This window comes from Boeremia exigua (assembly GCF_020726555.1).
Source record: "Boeremia exigua strain MPI-SDFR-AT-0100 chromosome Unknown C7974scaffold_3, whole genome shotgun sequence".
NCBI classification, from domain to species: Eukaryota; Fungi; Ascomycota; class Dothideomycetes; order Pleosporales; family Didymellaceae; genus Boeremia; species Boeremia exigua.
This window is the reverse complement of record NW_025763520.1, coordinates 2,910,572-2,925,309: the sequence shown is the minus strand read 5'-3', so window position 1 is coordinate 2,925,309 and position 14,738 is coordinate 2,910,572. Positions and strand designations below refer to the sequence as shown.

At 53.5% G+C, this 14,738-nt stretch overlaps 5 protein-coding genes across 5 annotated transcripts; 2 read left to right on the top strand and 3 right to left on the bottom strand.

Annotated features, from left to right (window-relative positions):
- Positions 1-166: 166 nt before the first annotated feature.
- On the bottom strand, positions 167-1,496 carry C7974DRAFT_450028 (glycoside hydrolase superfamily; the record flags this gene model as incomplete). The annotated part of the gene is made up of 2 exons (XM_046145727.1): positions 984-1,496; positions 167-939 (listed from the first exon to the last, which is right to left on the bottom strand). Exons 1-2 carry the CDS (start codon positions 1,219-1,221, stop codon positions 167-169), a joined length of 1,011 nt encoding a protein of 336 aa, XP_046000830.1. The 5' UTR covers positions 1,222-1,496.
- Positions 1,497-2,424: 928 nt separating this feature from the next.
- Positions 2,425-4,643, bottom strand: C7974DRAFT_139167 (uncharacterized protein; the record flags this gene model as incomplete). The annotated part of the gene is made up of 5 exons (XM_046135547.1): positions 2,425-2,604; positions 2,682-3,723; positions 3,774-4,144; positions 4,190-4,392; positions 4,445-4,643. Coding segments are annotated over 5 exons (1,884 nt in total), but the record flags the coding sequence as incomplete, so codon positions are not given.
- A 77-nt stretch (positions 4,644-4,720) lies between these two features.
- On the bottom strand, positions 4,721-5,796 carry C7974DRAFT_389227 (uncharacterized protein). The gene is made up of 3 exons (XM_046141339.1): positions 5,673-5,796; positions 5,085-5,581; positions 4,721-5,037 (listed from the first exon to the last, which is right to left on the bottom strand). The coding sequence occupies exons 1-3, from the start codon at positions 5,703-5,705 to the stop codon at positions 5,013-5,015; spliced, it is 555 nt and encodes a 184-aa protein (XP_046000828.1). The 5' UTR covers positions 5,706-5,796; the 3' UTR covers positions 4,721-5,012.
- A 5,211-nt stretch (positions 5,797-11,007) lies between these two features.
- C7974DRAFT_139120 (uncharacterized protein) lies at positions 11,008-11,835 on the top strand. The gene has a single exon (XM_046135545.1). The coding sequence runs from the start codon at positions 11,125-11,127 to the stop codon at positions 11,734-11,736; it is 612 nt and encodes a 203-aa protein (XP_046000827.1). The 5' UTR covers positions 11,008-11,124; the 3' UTR covers positions 11,737-11,835.
- Positions 11,836-11,933: 98 nt separating this feature from the next.
- On the top strand, positions 11,934-12,254 carry C7974DRAFT_410755 (uncharacterized protein; the record flags this gene model as incomplete). Its single annotated transcript, XM_046143493.1, has 2 exons — positions 11,934-12,150; positions 12,196-12,254. The coding sequence occupies 2 exons, from the start codon at positions 11,934-11,936 to the stop codon at positions 12,252-12,254; spliced, it is 276 nt and encodes a 91-aa protein (XP_046000826.1).
- Positions 12,255-14,738: the final 2,484 nt, after the last annotated feature.

Sequence of the window (14,738 nt, the reverse complement as noted above, 5' to 3'; positions counted from 1 at the left end):
AGTTGAGGGAAAGCAATCTTGCACTCCTTAATGCCGTGCTCACAAGGTAATTAAGAGATTCTGTAACGCATGTTCGTATATGCAAATCTGAAAGCAAAGTATGTACAAAAAGTCGCCCCGACGCTATCTCCGAGCCCGCGTCCCATCATCCCCACTCAAACTACCCCTACGAGATGAAGTACGACTTGATCTTGGGCAGGATGTTGATCCACGCAACACCAGTGGTGGGCTCCATGTTGTAGATGTAGTCACCCCACCACGGCCCAGCCGCCCACCACGCCGCGCCGTACCAGACATCGCTGTTCTGTCCGAGATACGCAAGGCCATCCTGGAGCGCTGAGATGCACTGCGCGTTGTTGCCAGCAGCGAACTCGCCGAGGAAGCCCTGCTTCTTGTTGTCCTTGAGCCACTTGGTTGCGGCCTGGAGACGCTCCTTGAAGATGGTGGACGAGACGCAGTCGGTGCTGGTGCCAGAGCCGTCAGTGTCGAGGTACTGGTGCATCTGGTAGATGAGCTTGTTCTGCGGGTCTTTGAGGTTGACGAGGGATGCGCCGTTGCCGGAGGAGATCCAGGTCCAGGCACCGGTCCACGAGTTGCCCTCGGGGGTGATGTATTGCTTTGTGGCGCCGGCAGCGCGGATACCGTCAATCGAGGCCTGGTTGAGGTTGAATACAAGCGTCTGGTCCATGTCGTGGTACTCGTTGTTTGTGTCGAAGACGACGAGCGCATTGTCCTTGTACTGCGCGGCCACGTTCTTCCACCACGTCTTGAAGCCGGAGGTGTCGGTGATGATGTTGCCGTAGAAGCGGCCGTAGTTGTGTGGCTGCACCATAGCATACGCGCCCTTTCCGGTGATGTAGTTGATCTGCTGGGTAAGGTTGCCAAGGTAAGCCTTGTCGAACGACCCGGTCAGGGTGTTGGGAGTGAGGCGCTCCATCACTGCACATGTTAGTGAAGCTCACGACAACAGCACTGATACATACAGAAGTTGAGACGGAACACGTTCACGCCCTGACCGATGAACTGGTCGATCGTCTTGGTGTCATACCAGATGTAGTCCTTGTTGTAGACACCAGGTAGGTTCTTCTCGCCGAACTCGGCACCCGACTCGTTGATGCCGAACCACTTCAGCTTTCGGTTCGCGCGGGTCTCCTTGTTAGAAGGAGCTGCGAAAGCGGCGCTGACCAGAGCGGCCGCCGCAAGGATATTGCTAAAGAGCATGGCGAATGTATGGGAATGTCAAAGAAAGTAGTCGAGTCTGCAGCTGCCTCATCCTCAGGAGTATGGGTCAAACCCACTCTTATACAAAGCCAGTCCCTTTAGCCACCGACAATTTGCAGTTGAGTGTAACGGACCGTCACCTCCGCTGTAGTGGGTCGATGACCGCAGGGACGTTTTGCAATCTGAACAATTTGCTCAAGCCGGACTGGCAATCTGGACTCGCGAATTGGCCATGGGGAGTAGATTGCTTGAGTGAATTAAGGATTGCTTGATGTGGGTCGAGGTTGACAAAAGTGTGGGGAAGTAAGGAGAGCCTTGTGCCGAAGAGCGGATGTAGACACCGGAGCTTTGTCTGAAACGTTGGACCACCGGCAGTGTCGTGCAAACATCTGCAAAAAGATCAGTAAAACATGCCATGATTCAGCGAATGGTCCAATGAGAGCCCTCAAATACAGTTAGGGACTAGCCCGGGCACCGCGTGGTCGTCGCAATCTGCTGTCGGGGAATATCTCGGCCCAGCCAATTACCTTGCGCACATCATTTACGGAGTCGTTTATCGACAACGCCTTAATTTCGAGCAAGCTCCGCGCTCAAGGCAGACAAGCGCATGCTAATATGATGTTAAGCTTTGTGGATCACAAGGTCACTGGTAATCGTTGTCGGGGCTTCCAGCCGGTACGTGCTATATTGCATGAGTTTGTGCAGATCCTGTGTTGGGCTCGGAGAATAACGTCACGCTCTGTCATTGGTTATCCTGCAATATCCATCATGCATCTGATAGCTGCGTAAAATCCTTCAATTCATAGGTGAGATACTACCAGTCAGTCGACACATCATCGTCTTACGCTGCGCCGTTCAACGTGCGAAAACGGGTTTGTGGAAGACGAATGTCTCGTGTTGCCTGATATCTTCCCATAATGACGACGACTGCTTCTCACACCTGCTCGCTGCAGTGTGTCCCACTGGGTCCGATTGCGTACCGGAGAATGATGTGAAGCAATAGGCGGCATTGTTGATGGGAGTTGTCCAACACGCCGAGGAGCAGCTCGGCTAGAAGACACGGGCGGTGATAACACTGGATACGACTGTACATGTTGTTGCCGAACAAAGGCAGACCTAGGGTGCGCTGGACTATAGCCGCTGTATTCAACGAGAGAAGGTTGATACCTGTCGGCCTGCGTCACAACATTGCGCGAGTCCTCGTGGTTTCTTGTAGATTCCTGCCGGAGCTGTTGTTGGTGTCGTTTCTGCAGTATGGGCTCATTACGCGAATCAAGAGGTGTGTCGATAAAAGACAGCCCATTCAAGCTGGGTTTATGCCATTCGGTCACGGTCCGTGAGGATGGGTGTCTCAGTGACCGAGAGGCGGCGAAACGATGTGAACTGGTATGGGTCTCAGTGATCCGGGGTTGTGGCGGCGCAGACGCGTCGTAGTGACTGCGCCCAAAGAACGGACTTACTACGTTTTGAGCCTGGGGGGCAGGTTGTTGGGGCTGGTGAAGACTTGGGGTCGCAGTCCTGGTGTTAGAGTCGTAGTTTGCGCGGTTGAAGAAGCCCCTTGTCTTTGCGAGTGGTGAAGAATGTTGCTGGTCATTAGACGGTCCATCGGACGATTGATGGAGGAAGGCATGGCCCAGCCTCCAGCGTGGCTGGCTGCTTGGTTCCGGGTTCTGACGCTGGTTGTGAGGGGTACTGATAGCCGGTCGGGTATTTGTGTTAGCTGTGTAACTGCTTGACGCGGCCTCACGTGGATCACTCAACCCCAACTCCATGTCGTTGTCGTTCACTAAGCCATCCATAAGACGAAGGTATGATGGTACTGAAGGTAGTTGAACAGGTTGATTCCCGCCTCTTCCGTCACTCTTCTTGACAGGCGATGGTGCGCGGAAGGAGAATCTCGTGGCCTCTGGGTCTGCTCCTACGTTCGCTAGTAGCTGAGACCGCTGGGTATTATTCTCAGCTGGTAAAGCTCCGGACATGTATGGTGTCTCGCTTCGTAGATCAAAGCGTGGTGATGATCGACCATCTCCTGTGCGCGATTCCGCTGCGTCTCGCCACTCTCCATTGTCATACATCTGCAGATCTGCATCGTGACTTCGCGGTTCTTTTGACAGTGAACGACTGCTTGAGAACTTCTTACGTATCGAGGGTAGGAAGCGGCGAACCGAATTCATGCTGGAGCGAGGTTTCAATGCGGGCGGCGGCATTCTCTCACGACTACTGCGGGCGTGGACCTGCATGTTAGGTAGAGGAGAATCGACCCGCTGACGCTTCGATGGACGATCGCTCGAAGAAAATGGGTGGCCAGAGGTGTGTGCTGAGCGTCCAGCGGTATGAGTCGATGACGACTTCTGGAATTGTCTATCGTCTTCAGCATAAGCATCAGCTATGCTCCCGATCTCGTCGAAATCATCAGACTTCAGTTGCGTGTAATTCGGAACAGGCTCGACAGGAATTGCAAACCCCAGCGAAGAAAGTCGCTCTTTCATTCTGGTATTCTGTCTACAGTTCGTCAGCATCTGGTGAAGGGATCGGCTATTGGTTCTGCTCACTCAATGACTTTGGGGAGCAGTTTCATGTACTGCAGTATGGCTGCCTTGTTCTTACGTAGAATGTCCAGGTCACGTACGTCGGCTTTGAGAAGGCGAACTGTCTCGACATCCGCATCAAGTTGATGTTTTGCTAGCTCGAGGTGTCGAAGCCTGTGTACTTCGGCCCTTAGCGCTTCCACTTCGTTTGCCTGATGTGCTGCAGCTCGCAGTGACTCGTTAGCGTGTTGCAAAGAGACTACTTTCGAGTGATCGTCGGCGGCGCGTTGCTGCATCGTGACAAGTTCTTGCCTGGTCTGCTTCAGAGCGTCTGCGAGTGGCTTCGTCGTCAGGTAAGACATCCGGCAGTAGCGAGCAAGTGCTAGATATTGGAACTACGCACGTTGAGCTTCATTCTCCAGAGATAATCAGTAACATACTCGAAGTACTTCCATCTCATTGGTCTCATTTCTGAGGCTCATGGGCGGTGTCATGAACCAAATGGGCGAGATCTTTGGATCGTACTCGTCCTTGCCAAAACCGCGAACAGAGTATAGATCGCGAGGAGTAGAATCGCCCTTCTTCTTGACGCAGTATGGACATGGTGCTCTAGGCGTCTGGCCAGCGGGGTGGAATGGAGGTCCTGCACCGGACTCGTTCAGTTTTGATCCCGCAATATTGTCGAGTACACTTACCGCCGCCTTCGAGGTGCTCGCCACAAAAGACATGACAACAGTCACTAAGGAAAAGCTTAGTCACCAGGCGGTCCTTGGGGTTGATGCCGTCCGAGAGGCCCTGGACGGTTTCGTTGTGGCCCTCATATCTATCAGCAAAAGTAACGCCGCAGATCGAACAGGAATAGATGAAGTTGAGTGCCGAAGCGCCAGGCTCTTGCGATGCCAAAGCCAAGTCTGGCTCCATTGCAGTCACTGAGGCCATGGGGGAGTTGCGAGGTGCGTGACGTGCGGTGGAGGTGAGACGCGCAGGATGCGGAAGTCGCGATGCTGCCAAGCCTGGTCTTACGCGCGCTCGCCAACTCGAGTGAATTGCACAAGTGGCGAAACAACGCAGCAGCAGCATACCATGCATTCCAACGTGGGATGCGGGGACTAAGGATACTGCAATAGACGAGAGAGGAGCAGGATGAAGATAATGAGATGAAGAATGATCTTGACGTAACATCACACAAAGAAAAGGTTGCGGTGGTATTTACAGGTACTTCTATCGTCCTCCACGCACTCCGGCAAATCGACCTTTAATGTCTCACGCAAACGTCCTGCAAGGGTAGCTGTGGAAGGTCAGTGTCAGCTCACAGTTAGGGTCATATCCACTTACTCGGCGCCATACGACTGATCCTTCTCCAATTCATATCTCTTGGCACCAGTCTCGCTGCTGTGCAGACCGCTGGGCAGCGGTGGCATGCCGCCAGGGCCGAGCACGTCCTTGGCCAAACCCGTGTTCCTCTCAAAAGCAACAGCTAATCCCTTTACGCCCTCCTCTTGCGCAGCAACGAGCTGCTGGGAGCCCGCCTCGCCGATCAGCTCCTGCTTCGGCGCCGCAGCGCTGCCGACCTGGAGCAGCGCGACAGCATCGGCCTGGGTGACAGTCGAAAGCCTGGGGTATCCTCGTCGCACGTCACGCTTCCAGTACGGGTTGTCTGCAATGTCGGCGGCGGGGAGTGTGACGGGGTCGTCGTAGGTGGCCGGGTCGAGACCGCCGGGGGGAGGGTTGCGGAATTGCGGGTTCATAGGAACACCAGTCGAGCGGTTGGGGTCAAGGGCAAACAACCTGTTGATCGCCGCATAGATACCGGTGGGCTGAACTGTGTACTTCTGTTCCTGCCGTCAGTAGGCTGCTGGCAGAGCAATGATGGGTTGCTGCGGAGGGGTGTTGTAGAGGTGCGCGAGGGATGGTGAGGCGTACCGCGAACGTGGTGGTGACCTTCTTGGACGCCATTTTGAGTGGCCCGGTATTGATCGGAGTTTCGAGGAGTGGAGGAGGGCCAATGCGCGGATTTGGTGGTGCTGCGCGCGATTCGGCGTCGTAGTGCAGCTGGATGATGTTCGTGAAGCTCGAATGCAACTGCCAAGGCGGCACTTGCCGGGATGGGTAAGCGCTCCTGCGAGCCCTCTCATTCGTCATTGACAGACCCACACGCACATCACATCACTCTCATGCTGTGGGAACTATTGCTGCAAACCTTCTCGTCGTATTCCGCGATATCACTGCTAAGTAAAGTAATACAGTGCTTATTGACACTGCAAAGTCTCTCACTTCGAGTCCAACTTTCCCGGGTTTACGTACTGCATGACGTGATTACATGACTCCAACATCTTTCGCCAGGCTGATTTCCTTCTAATGATCTTTCCATGAGGTAGAGCTTGTGAGTGTCCCATCATTACTCAGTATCATGGACACCGATGCCCTTTGACCTGGCATTCGGTGTCCTAGAGTGCGACAATTGGTTTCCCATCAAATCGGTGTACCCAGGCGGAGCTCTATGATACCACTGGCCTTGGACAGCTCCACCATACTCATTCAATAAGGATCGTTTGTCGAATTTGTAGTACAGATCAGCATCTTGTATGACATCGCGTCCGACCTCACATCTTCCCAACTCGCGCAAGCACATAAACGTGCAACCGTACAGCAATGTGACTGGGGCTTCCGTGTGTCGTGACCGTGACATTCCAATGCTGTCTTCGCTTTGCGAGCGCCACCATGGCGGCCTCTCGTCGTCTACGCTGAGAGGCATGATCTCGAAACGGAGCACTGCTAGTATGATACCCCTCTCGAAATGCCCCGGGGCTGATACGTCGTCTCGCCATGCTGTTGCGTTGCATGTTCGTGAGCGCCCGGCTGACAACATGTAATCAAGGCGCATCTGAGGAGGCGCAGTCGTAATTCTGGACCAGCTTCTTAATCGTACGTCTGGTTGGCAAGTATCTTCGTGTCGGATCTCGTTCCCTGTTTGTGCACTGGCCTGTCGAATGGGGTTGCATCAGCTCTGAAGAAAACGCTGCTATACTACACCGTGCTCGCGGGTACGCATGTTTCAGTCAGTCTAGTATACTGGCTTGCTGATTGCAGACCTATTTGCGTTAGCTGATCCATGTGGAGCTCACTACAAGAGCGATGACCCGCCGTCATCGAATACCACATGTGGAATCGCTCGACCTTCCTGAGCGTATGAGCGTGGGTTCTCTGATCTCTGAAGTGGCGTCGAAGCAACGCACAACCACAGCCAGAACATCACACGCAACATTGGACAGCCCAATAATGGTCATCAGCTCGGCAATAGCCTGTGAGAAGTCATCTCATTCATGAACCTGGTCTGCGCCTAAATGACACCCCATTCCCAATCCTGCGCCTAAAAGACAATCCATACCCGACACATAATACTGTGCCCGTATCCCCTTCTGCTGGATCTCGGCTTCGAGTTTCAGAAACGCTCGCCAAAAAAATCGTACAGGTGCCAATCATGCCGTGTCCGTTCTTCATGATGTGGGCTTCGAGGTCAGGCAACGTCCCAAGTCCAATCCCCGAATGCGAGCTCTCAGGCCATCTTCGGCGTCGTCGACGTCGTTGTCTTCGTCACCTCCACTGCTCAGAGGGGACCACCCGCCCCGTAGCGAATGGGGCCGTTGGGGTTGGCCCTCTGCTATCCTGATGTTAGTATGAGGTCGTCAAAACAGAATGAAATCGCTTACGCAGTGGAGCCAGTCGTCGGCGAGTTGGCGCCTGCCCAAATCTCCCATCAGCTGCGGCTGCTGGGCTGCGCCAGCACGGTTGCTGGCGGCGAACAAGTCCGCCAGCCAATCGTTTGCCTGCGCGCAGCTGATACGGTGCTGCATGAAGTTGTTGAGACCTGGAGGAGGAGCGGACGAAGGAATGGAGTAGGAGGAAGGGCTGGTGCCCGGGGGATAAGCAGAGTTCTGCATTGTTTAGCGTGTAACTCGTTGTTTAGAGTTCCTGCTTATCCCCCGGGACAGCAGTATTTATGTGTGAGGGGAGTGGGGCTAGTGCGCCATTTCCGCGCAGTGCTCCCCTTCACCATGAGTCCTCAGCCAGCAACTAGAGAAGTTGCTGTAAGTGTGCCTTGTTTTGTTGCTTCGGTAGGACAAAAGGAAAGTTCCGTCGGTGTCTTGGTGTAAGATATACTGGCCGGTGTGGTCGCAGGCGGTCTCCAGCCAGATAGATCTGTTGCTCTTTGATAGCATTGTTGCTTCGAGGACAGCGGGACAAACATTCGAACCCCTGCGCGGTATACTCGGAGTCCGTATTCGGAAGAGAAAAGGCTATGATCAAGATTGTTGGAGTTGGTGATTCCAAAGACTGCTGGATCAGTTCGACTGAATCGTTGAGATGCCCTGCCCAAAGATATTCAACCCAGAGATGTTCAGGTAGAGCAAACGAGCGCATCGGTGCACTCAAATTTGGATGCCAATGGGTTAGCATCGTGATTTTTTAGCCCATTTGCAAGATAGCTTCCCCTAATGAACAAGTACATTCAGAGTGTGTCCGCAAGCTGAAACCTGAGGGTGTTCGCAGCGTGGACCTGCAACACCAAAGCCGCCGCTCCTTGGTGCAGACAGGCTGAAGCGTTCGGTGTACCTCCATCTGCTTGATCAGGTATGTTTTGATCGACATAGCTGCTGAGCCGTTCGTTGTGGCCTCTCAATCTGGTGCAGCTAGTCTTGCGATGGTGATGTGCCTGGCCCTCTCGCAGCGCTGGCAGGGTTTGCCCAAACACCAACACCATCAACAACACCACACACTGTAACAGCTTCAGCGCCGTCCGAAACGATTTGAATAGCCGCCGTCGCTGGCATAGAATTCCAGGTTCAAAGAAGCACACGCAAGGGCACACCCACCGAGCTGCGTGCGAAGGTAGCCGTGAGCTCCATGCACCGCGGCAAGCTTTCGAGACTCTGAGACGATCCTGAAGAGTACTGTTGGTTGTGACAGTGGTCTTTCTAGTTTCTCGAATGCTGATACATCGTCGTGGACCTAGGGTTCGGCGCCGTTGAGCTTGTCGGCGTGCTCCCACTCTCTCCGCCGTAGGTGGCACGCCGAAGAGCGCTCGCATTACTGCAATCACGGGATGCCATGTGTAGCCCCTGGCTATCTTCTGGCGATATAGCGACGACGATAACGATGGCAAGATCAGTCCAAGAGATCCTCATCCGCGCAAAAGGGCTGGAGCCGCGTCGACAGGGTCCGGGCAAGCCTCCTGGTTTCCCGCCAGCCTCTCAACAAGACAAACAAAGGACTTCGAAGTATCTTAGGCTGACAAGTCGCGATACTCTTTCTCTTGTTCAAGAACATTAGTCGCCGCGTTGCACAGGGCGGCGCAGGCTTTGCTCGTACATAGCCGCCGGCTGCCGACGTGTATCGAAGTCATCTCGACCATCACGGACAATCGGGACCCCTCAGGCTTACCAAACCATTTGCAAAGTATCGTGGAACGTTTTCGACCGAAAGATAGGAAGACGGAAGCACAAACCGGAAAGAGCGACGTTCAAACATCGGGTGCATGTTTCCTGAAGCGAAGCGGGGCTGACAGGAACACAACCGCGGGGCTGCTCTATGGGTGTGTTGTTCGCACCACACTATGATTTTCTCGTTCTTGGGAAGGATTTTCTCGTTCTTGGGAAGAAGTGCAGACACTGGAGATGTCTTCGAGAGAAAACAAGGAGCCTGTGGTACTTAGCAAACAGCCATCGCAAGGCATGGCGCATGAAAACACATACCTTGGGATCACGAGGGACGCACACCCGAAGCCGAGGGGGCTAGACGGCTGAAAGAAATAGACTTGGGCCTGGGACAAGCTCGGAAGAAGATGTATCGCGTATCCGAAGACTTGTCCCAACCCATATCGCGTTGCAACACCGATACTAGCATCGACATCTGGCGTGCCGAGCCGAGGAGGCCGACTCCGTCTCTGTCCAATACTTTATCTTCCTTATCCACCTCATGAAGGTGTCAACTCCACCGCCATTCTTCTCTCCCACTCTGCTTCCGGTCAGAGATCATGGTGTTCGAGACGAGGATCGTTGGTTTAGTCGAGAAAGAATGTGAACGTTGCGGAAGAGGTGCTGTTGAATGCCCACATCGAAGCGGTTGGTGGCGTTCGGGACGAACCGCTCGTGAACGAACCAGCGTTGCGGCCCCTGGTACCAGGGGAGGACTGACTCCTCTACCCCGGTACTAGCCGCATATGATGGCAACAACCGAGCGTTGGTGACCTGGTGCTAGGGGAGAACTCCGTTCTCTACCCCAGCCGCAGCTTGGTGGCGTCGTGAGACCCTGTGCATACCCGGCATGGACGAATCGCCTCGCATTTGCGTGATGCAGGTGGCGTGACACGGTTATCTTGCAGAAGGTTCCATGCGTCCTTGAAGATTCCATGTGTCCTTGCAGAAGGTTCCCAAGTATAGGGTGACCCGTGTCTCCCACCACATATACGAGTCGACCCATTAGGTTCTGGCTGCTGAGCGTCGCCATGACATTCTGCCAAGTCAAGTTTGCCGGCACAGAGGCCTCTCTGTGCTCATCACGACCAATGTGTGCACGACACATGAGAGGTAAGAGAAGAGGCGACACTAAGAGCACGTCAACACGTCAGCAAGAGCAGCGCTATCAGAAGGGAGCATACTTACATCCCAATCCGCACAGCGGGACACGATGCCGTCTTAGTCGTCAGCCAAGCCGAGTCCGCAGAATTCCTTTGTCACAGGTCAGCCCAGTCTCGAGACTACTGCACCGTGCTTTCGAGTGCATCTGATGTTGTGAATCGCAAGGTTCTCTGCGATAGATCATGCGAAAAAATCGGGCTCGACACCGACATTTGGGCTGAAGGTCGCTCCTCATCTTCATCATGGTGATGTATGGGGAGAACATCAAAGCAAGACTTACGGCTTGATCACTTGGTCGAGTTGGCTGAATTGACCGAAGGTGAGCTTCCAACAGGATCTCGAAGTCGGCCAATGTGCATGTGGTTCCGCAATTGTCGCCACGTGCTGATTGAGGATGACAGAAGGGCTGCTCATGTCCCGCACCGCAGACCTGACATCTGTATCGAAAGATGGAAGGAGGCTGCCGAGACCGCGTCGCTCAAGAAGCAAAAAGAAAGAGTAGGTGGTGAGGAGAGGAAGCTGTTGAGCGAAAGACTTTATACCTAAGCCCCACCCGTACTTGCGCCACCCTCACCGCCGTGCAATCGGGCTGCAAGTGCGGCTCCATCTTCACCCTTGCTGTGCTCAATCCAAGCTGCAACACCACAGGGCTGAGCTGTCAACATCGGGGAAGTTGGAGGAGGATGCTCCGAGTATCGCCGTCCTTTGCATGCTGGTCTCATTGAAAATGATGGGTTATGTATCGAGCAAGTAGCCGGCGAGATCAAGCAGTACAATGGGCTCAACGCAACGCCAGGGGCACGGACCTAAGCCTTGTGAAAACGCAGCGGGGAGGGGCAGCGAGAGTGGCGTTATGGCTTTCACGGGGTCGACATGTTAGGGAACACCGAGCGAGACTACGACAATTCAACACAGTGCACACAGTCGGAGGTGGTTGCAACGACCTCTGCGCTTCTTTTGGCACCGGTCTTGAGCAATTTGATGCTGGGAACGTTGAGATCCAGGACTGCGAGCGTATTCAGTGCGAGACTGTTCACGGAAAACAGGGGTGCGCCACAACACCACGAGCCAATTCCTCATGCGGTGAAGGAAGTGCGTGGCAATGTGCTCTCTGGTACGGTATGGTATCGCATCACGCTGAGAAGATCACCCCACAAGCTAGAGAGGAAATGCACAAGTCCTCGAACAAAGCGCACTTCTCTCCGACTTGTTGTTGTGAAGATCGGGTTGAAAGAAGGCATTTGGTCATTGAAGATTCGCCGCACAATGCAGCTATTGGAGCGAGCACCTTGGGGCTGGATCTTCTGACATTGTGCAATCACTGTGCAACTAGCCGGAGACCATCCTGAATAATGCTTGCGATCCAATTCTCATACTGGGTCTTAGTATCCAGCATGTTGGGATCGGAAGCCCATGGGGATCGCTTCACTGATACAACCCTCCACATATCTGAAAGCGAACGCCTCGGACCCACATACCGTGTGGACCGCATTCCCTGCCCTAACATCCCTCCCACGCCAGTACCTCCAACTTCGAATCACTCGCGATGTCGTGTATCTCGAACGACCGCTACACCGCAGGGCTTCTTCCCACCTTCAGCATGCAGGGAAACATCTCGGGCGCTCGACTGAGACAGACCTGTGTCGAGGACGCGGAAGGCAGTGCAGGCTACGCTTTCGAAAGCCAGGTACCTCACAAAGACTATCATACCGCTTCGGAGCAGCCTCTTGAATGGCACGGCGTCGAGATTACACCAATGCTTGGTGAGCACTTGCCACATACTGGAGGACCTTAGCTAACGCTGTCAGGCGCTGTCGTATTCTGTGTGCCATTTGCGCTATGGTCGCTCTGGATCGTGCTCCATTGAAGGCAGCACGTCCACAGAGATCAGTGGACCTTGATCCTCAGGCAGTTACGAAGATCTACAGCCTACCGAACCCGCAAGCTGTCTGAACGAACGACTCGAAGAGAATTTGGTGGCGTGCATAAACAGACGAGAAGCCAATTTCGGGTCCTACAACACCTCGGCATCTGCGGAATGATGCACACAAAGACTTTACACAACGTCAATTGTTTGCTCTCAGGCTACTCAAGTCCCTACCTTAGCGTTCGGGTGTGGCAAGCCGCTCAAGGTAGTGAGGCGCGGTCTGAAGGCTTGTATGTTTTCTGTTCAGTTTTATGACCCTTTGTGAGCAAGCGCGTGTACCTGTGGATTTCACAGGCAGTTTGTTCCTTGCGAACGTTTCTTCCTTCCCATATATAGCGAATCAGCCTTTCGCCACAACATCCATCTATACACATGTCACTCATCACCAGTCGTTGTAAGCTGCAAATCTCCTCCTCAGTTGCAAATTTCAGTGCCCCTCTATCGTTGATTGTTCAGTAGCTAACACGCTCCCTTCAGCTCTTCACATTACCATGATGCCTCCAGCGGGGTAGATCCGCCGCGATTCGCTCAATGGGGAGAAAGTGCTACTAGAAGCGACTGCCTAGCCATCGTCCTTCCATAATCCATCCAGCCGCTGTATCAACGCCATAGAAGCGCTCATAAGTCTCCAGGCCGGCCAGAGTCAGGATACTAGCCGAAGGCATTGCCATAAACAAGGACGTGCCGCTCCTTAACACTGGTAGCAAGTTCCCATCGGCATCCAGATAATGAACGAACTCTGGGACGCCGTCAGCATTGGCAGCAACTTCACGCTCTGGAGTAAGTCCACCCGCCTAGGACGAAGTTTCAGATGCTGACCTCCATAGACGGCTTTATCATCATCCTCGTCCTCATCGACCTCATGATCTGGTGCCCAAGGTAACAAACAGCCTTTGAGCTCCTCTACGACCGCTACGAGATATACGCCAAGGCGGCGAGACGCCTCCAGGAATCTACAAAAAAAGATGGACACCTGTCGTTGGCCTTGTTGCTAGCAAACATAGTGAAACCGTGAAGGCACGAGAGCGTGGTCGGCTGCACATGTGCCTTCAATGCTACATAGTTTGGCTCACTATATTTCCCAGCTGGATTCTATATATTCTTTTCAAAATCAGAGTCAATCATCATGTCCACCCAAGCTGATGAGCATGACGCCCCTCTGCCGCAGCAGAATACACCCCAGCCAATCTCCCGCTCACCAACAAACGACACCAAGACCCACGCCAACGCACAACCAAAGATCGAGTTCGTACCGTTCAAGGGGGGCAGCATGAGCTGAGGTCGAGCACTTCAGATCCTCAACGAAGAGCTGGATGTGAAGTGCGTGGAGGTTCGTCACGAGCCCGAGCAGTGAGCCTAGATCAAAGACGCGCAACTGGTTATCACGGTCGAATAAAAACGCCTATACGACCTCGCGATCGAAGAGTGGCACTAGAAGAGCAACAAGGCCCCGAGACTATTGAAGCAGGGCCTATTGTCCACGAACCTAAACACACCCTGGTTGAGGATCATGTTCTGTACGGATTGGACCCGCTACTGAACAACAACGACATGGTCCAATGCTGTAAGCGCTAGCACCGGTCTGGGCAGACGTACGGCTGCGAGGTCAGGCGGCTGATTACAGTGGGTGACAAGGTGGCAGTACGAGAGAAGTGCTTGTCAACTGAGGCTCGCATTGTTGCCCGGAACCGTGGCAAGACATCCTTCTTTTTGAGTCTGAGGACGTTGAAGGGTGTGGGTGGCAGCAATAAGGATGCCATCGAGCTTAGCGATGACGAGGGCGAGGAGGACAAGTCGCAAGATGTGGCACATGTCAACCCTCACTATGCGACCGCAGAACATTTGCAGGTTGGCTCGGAGATTGACATGGATGGTCGCTTCAAGCACAACGTTCCCGCCAAGCTTATAGCTGTCCTTCGGACATTACACGATCCTCGGTTTGCGAATGGCAAAGCGCCAACAGGTCTGCCAAATCTGCCTCACAAGACAAGCTTTGGGAGAGAGCGAGGAGGACGGATAAACAGTGGGATCGGGTGAGCGGAGCCTGTATGTAATGAAGTGTGAAAGTTTAGTATAGTGAGCAGAGCAACCACACTGCCTGCTCTCGGAAACAGTAAAATCAAAACACAATCTATAACCTTTCGTAAATGTAAAGCAATGAAGTAAGAATAGGAGCCTGACGAGTACTCCTCGTTGAAGATTCTTACGCCGAGGCGTTTATGTAGGTTTTCCGCAGATGTAAGATCAATCGTCTTGACTAAGAATAATGTCTCGCTTCGGAGAGCTTTTTGTAAGGGAACTCTCTGCGTTCCTCACTGATACTGTGTACTACCTGATTCCCCTTTCCAGATGCTCTCCCTCTGATCGAACTACCCTATGATCTTTGAGACCGGAAGATTGATCTCCCCGTACAGTTCGCTGTTC

What these genes read in the sequence shown, in the direction of transcription:
- C7974DRAFT_389227 (XM_046141339.1), bottom strand. Translation starts at nt 5,705, where the DNA reads ATGGCGTCCAAGAAGGTCACCACCACGTTCGCG. An exon ending in AGGTCACCACCACGTTCGCG is followed by an intron (nt 5,582 to 5,672) that starts GTACGCCTCACC and finishes CGGCAGGAACAG; the next exon opens with AAGTACACAGTTCAGCCCAC. An exon ending in GATCAGTCGTATGGCGCCGA is followed by an intron (nt 5,038 to 5,084) that starts GTAAGTGGATAT and finishes GACCTTCCACAG; the next exon opens with CTACCCTTGCAGGACGTTTG.
- C7974DRAFT_139120 (XM_046135545.1), top strand. Translation starts at nt 11,125, where the DNA reads ATGTATCGAGCAAGTAGCCGGCGAGATCAAGCAGTACAATGGGCTCAA.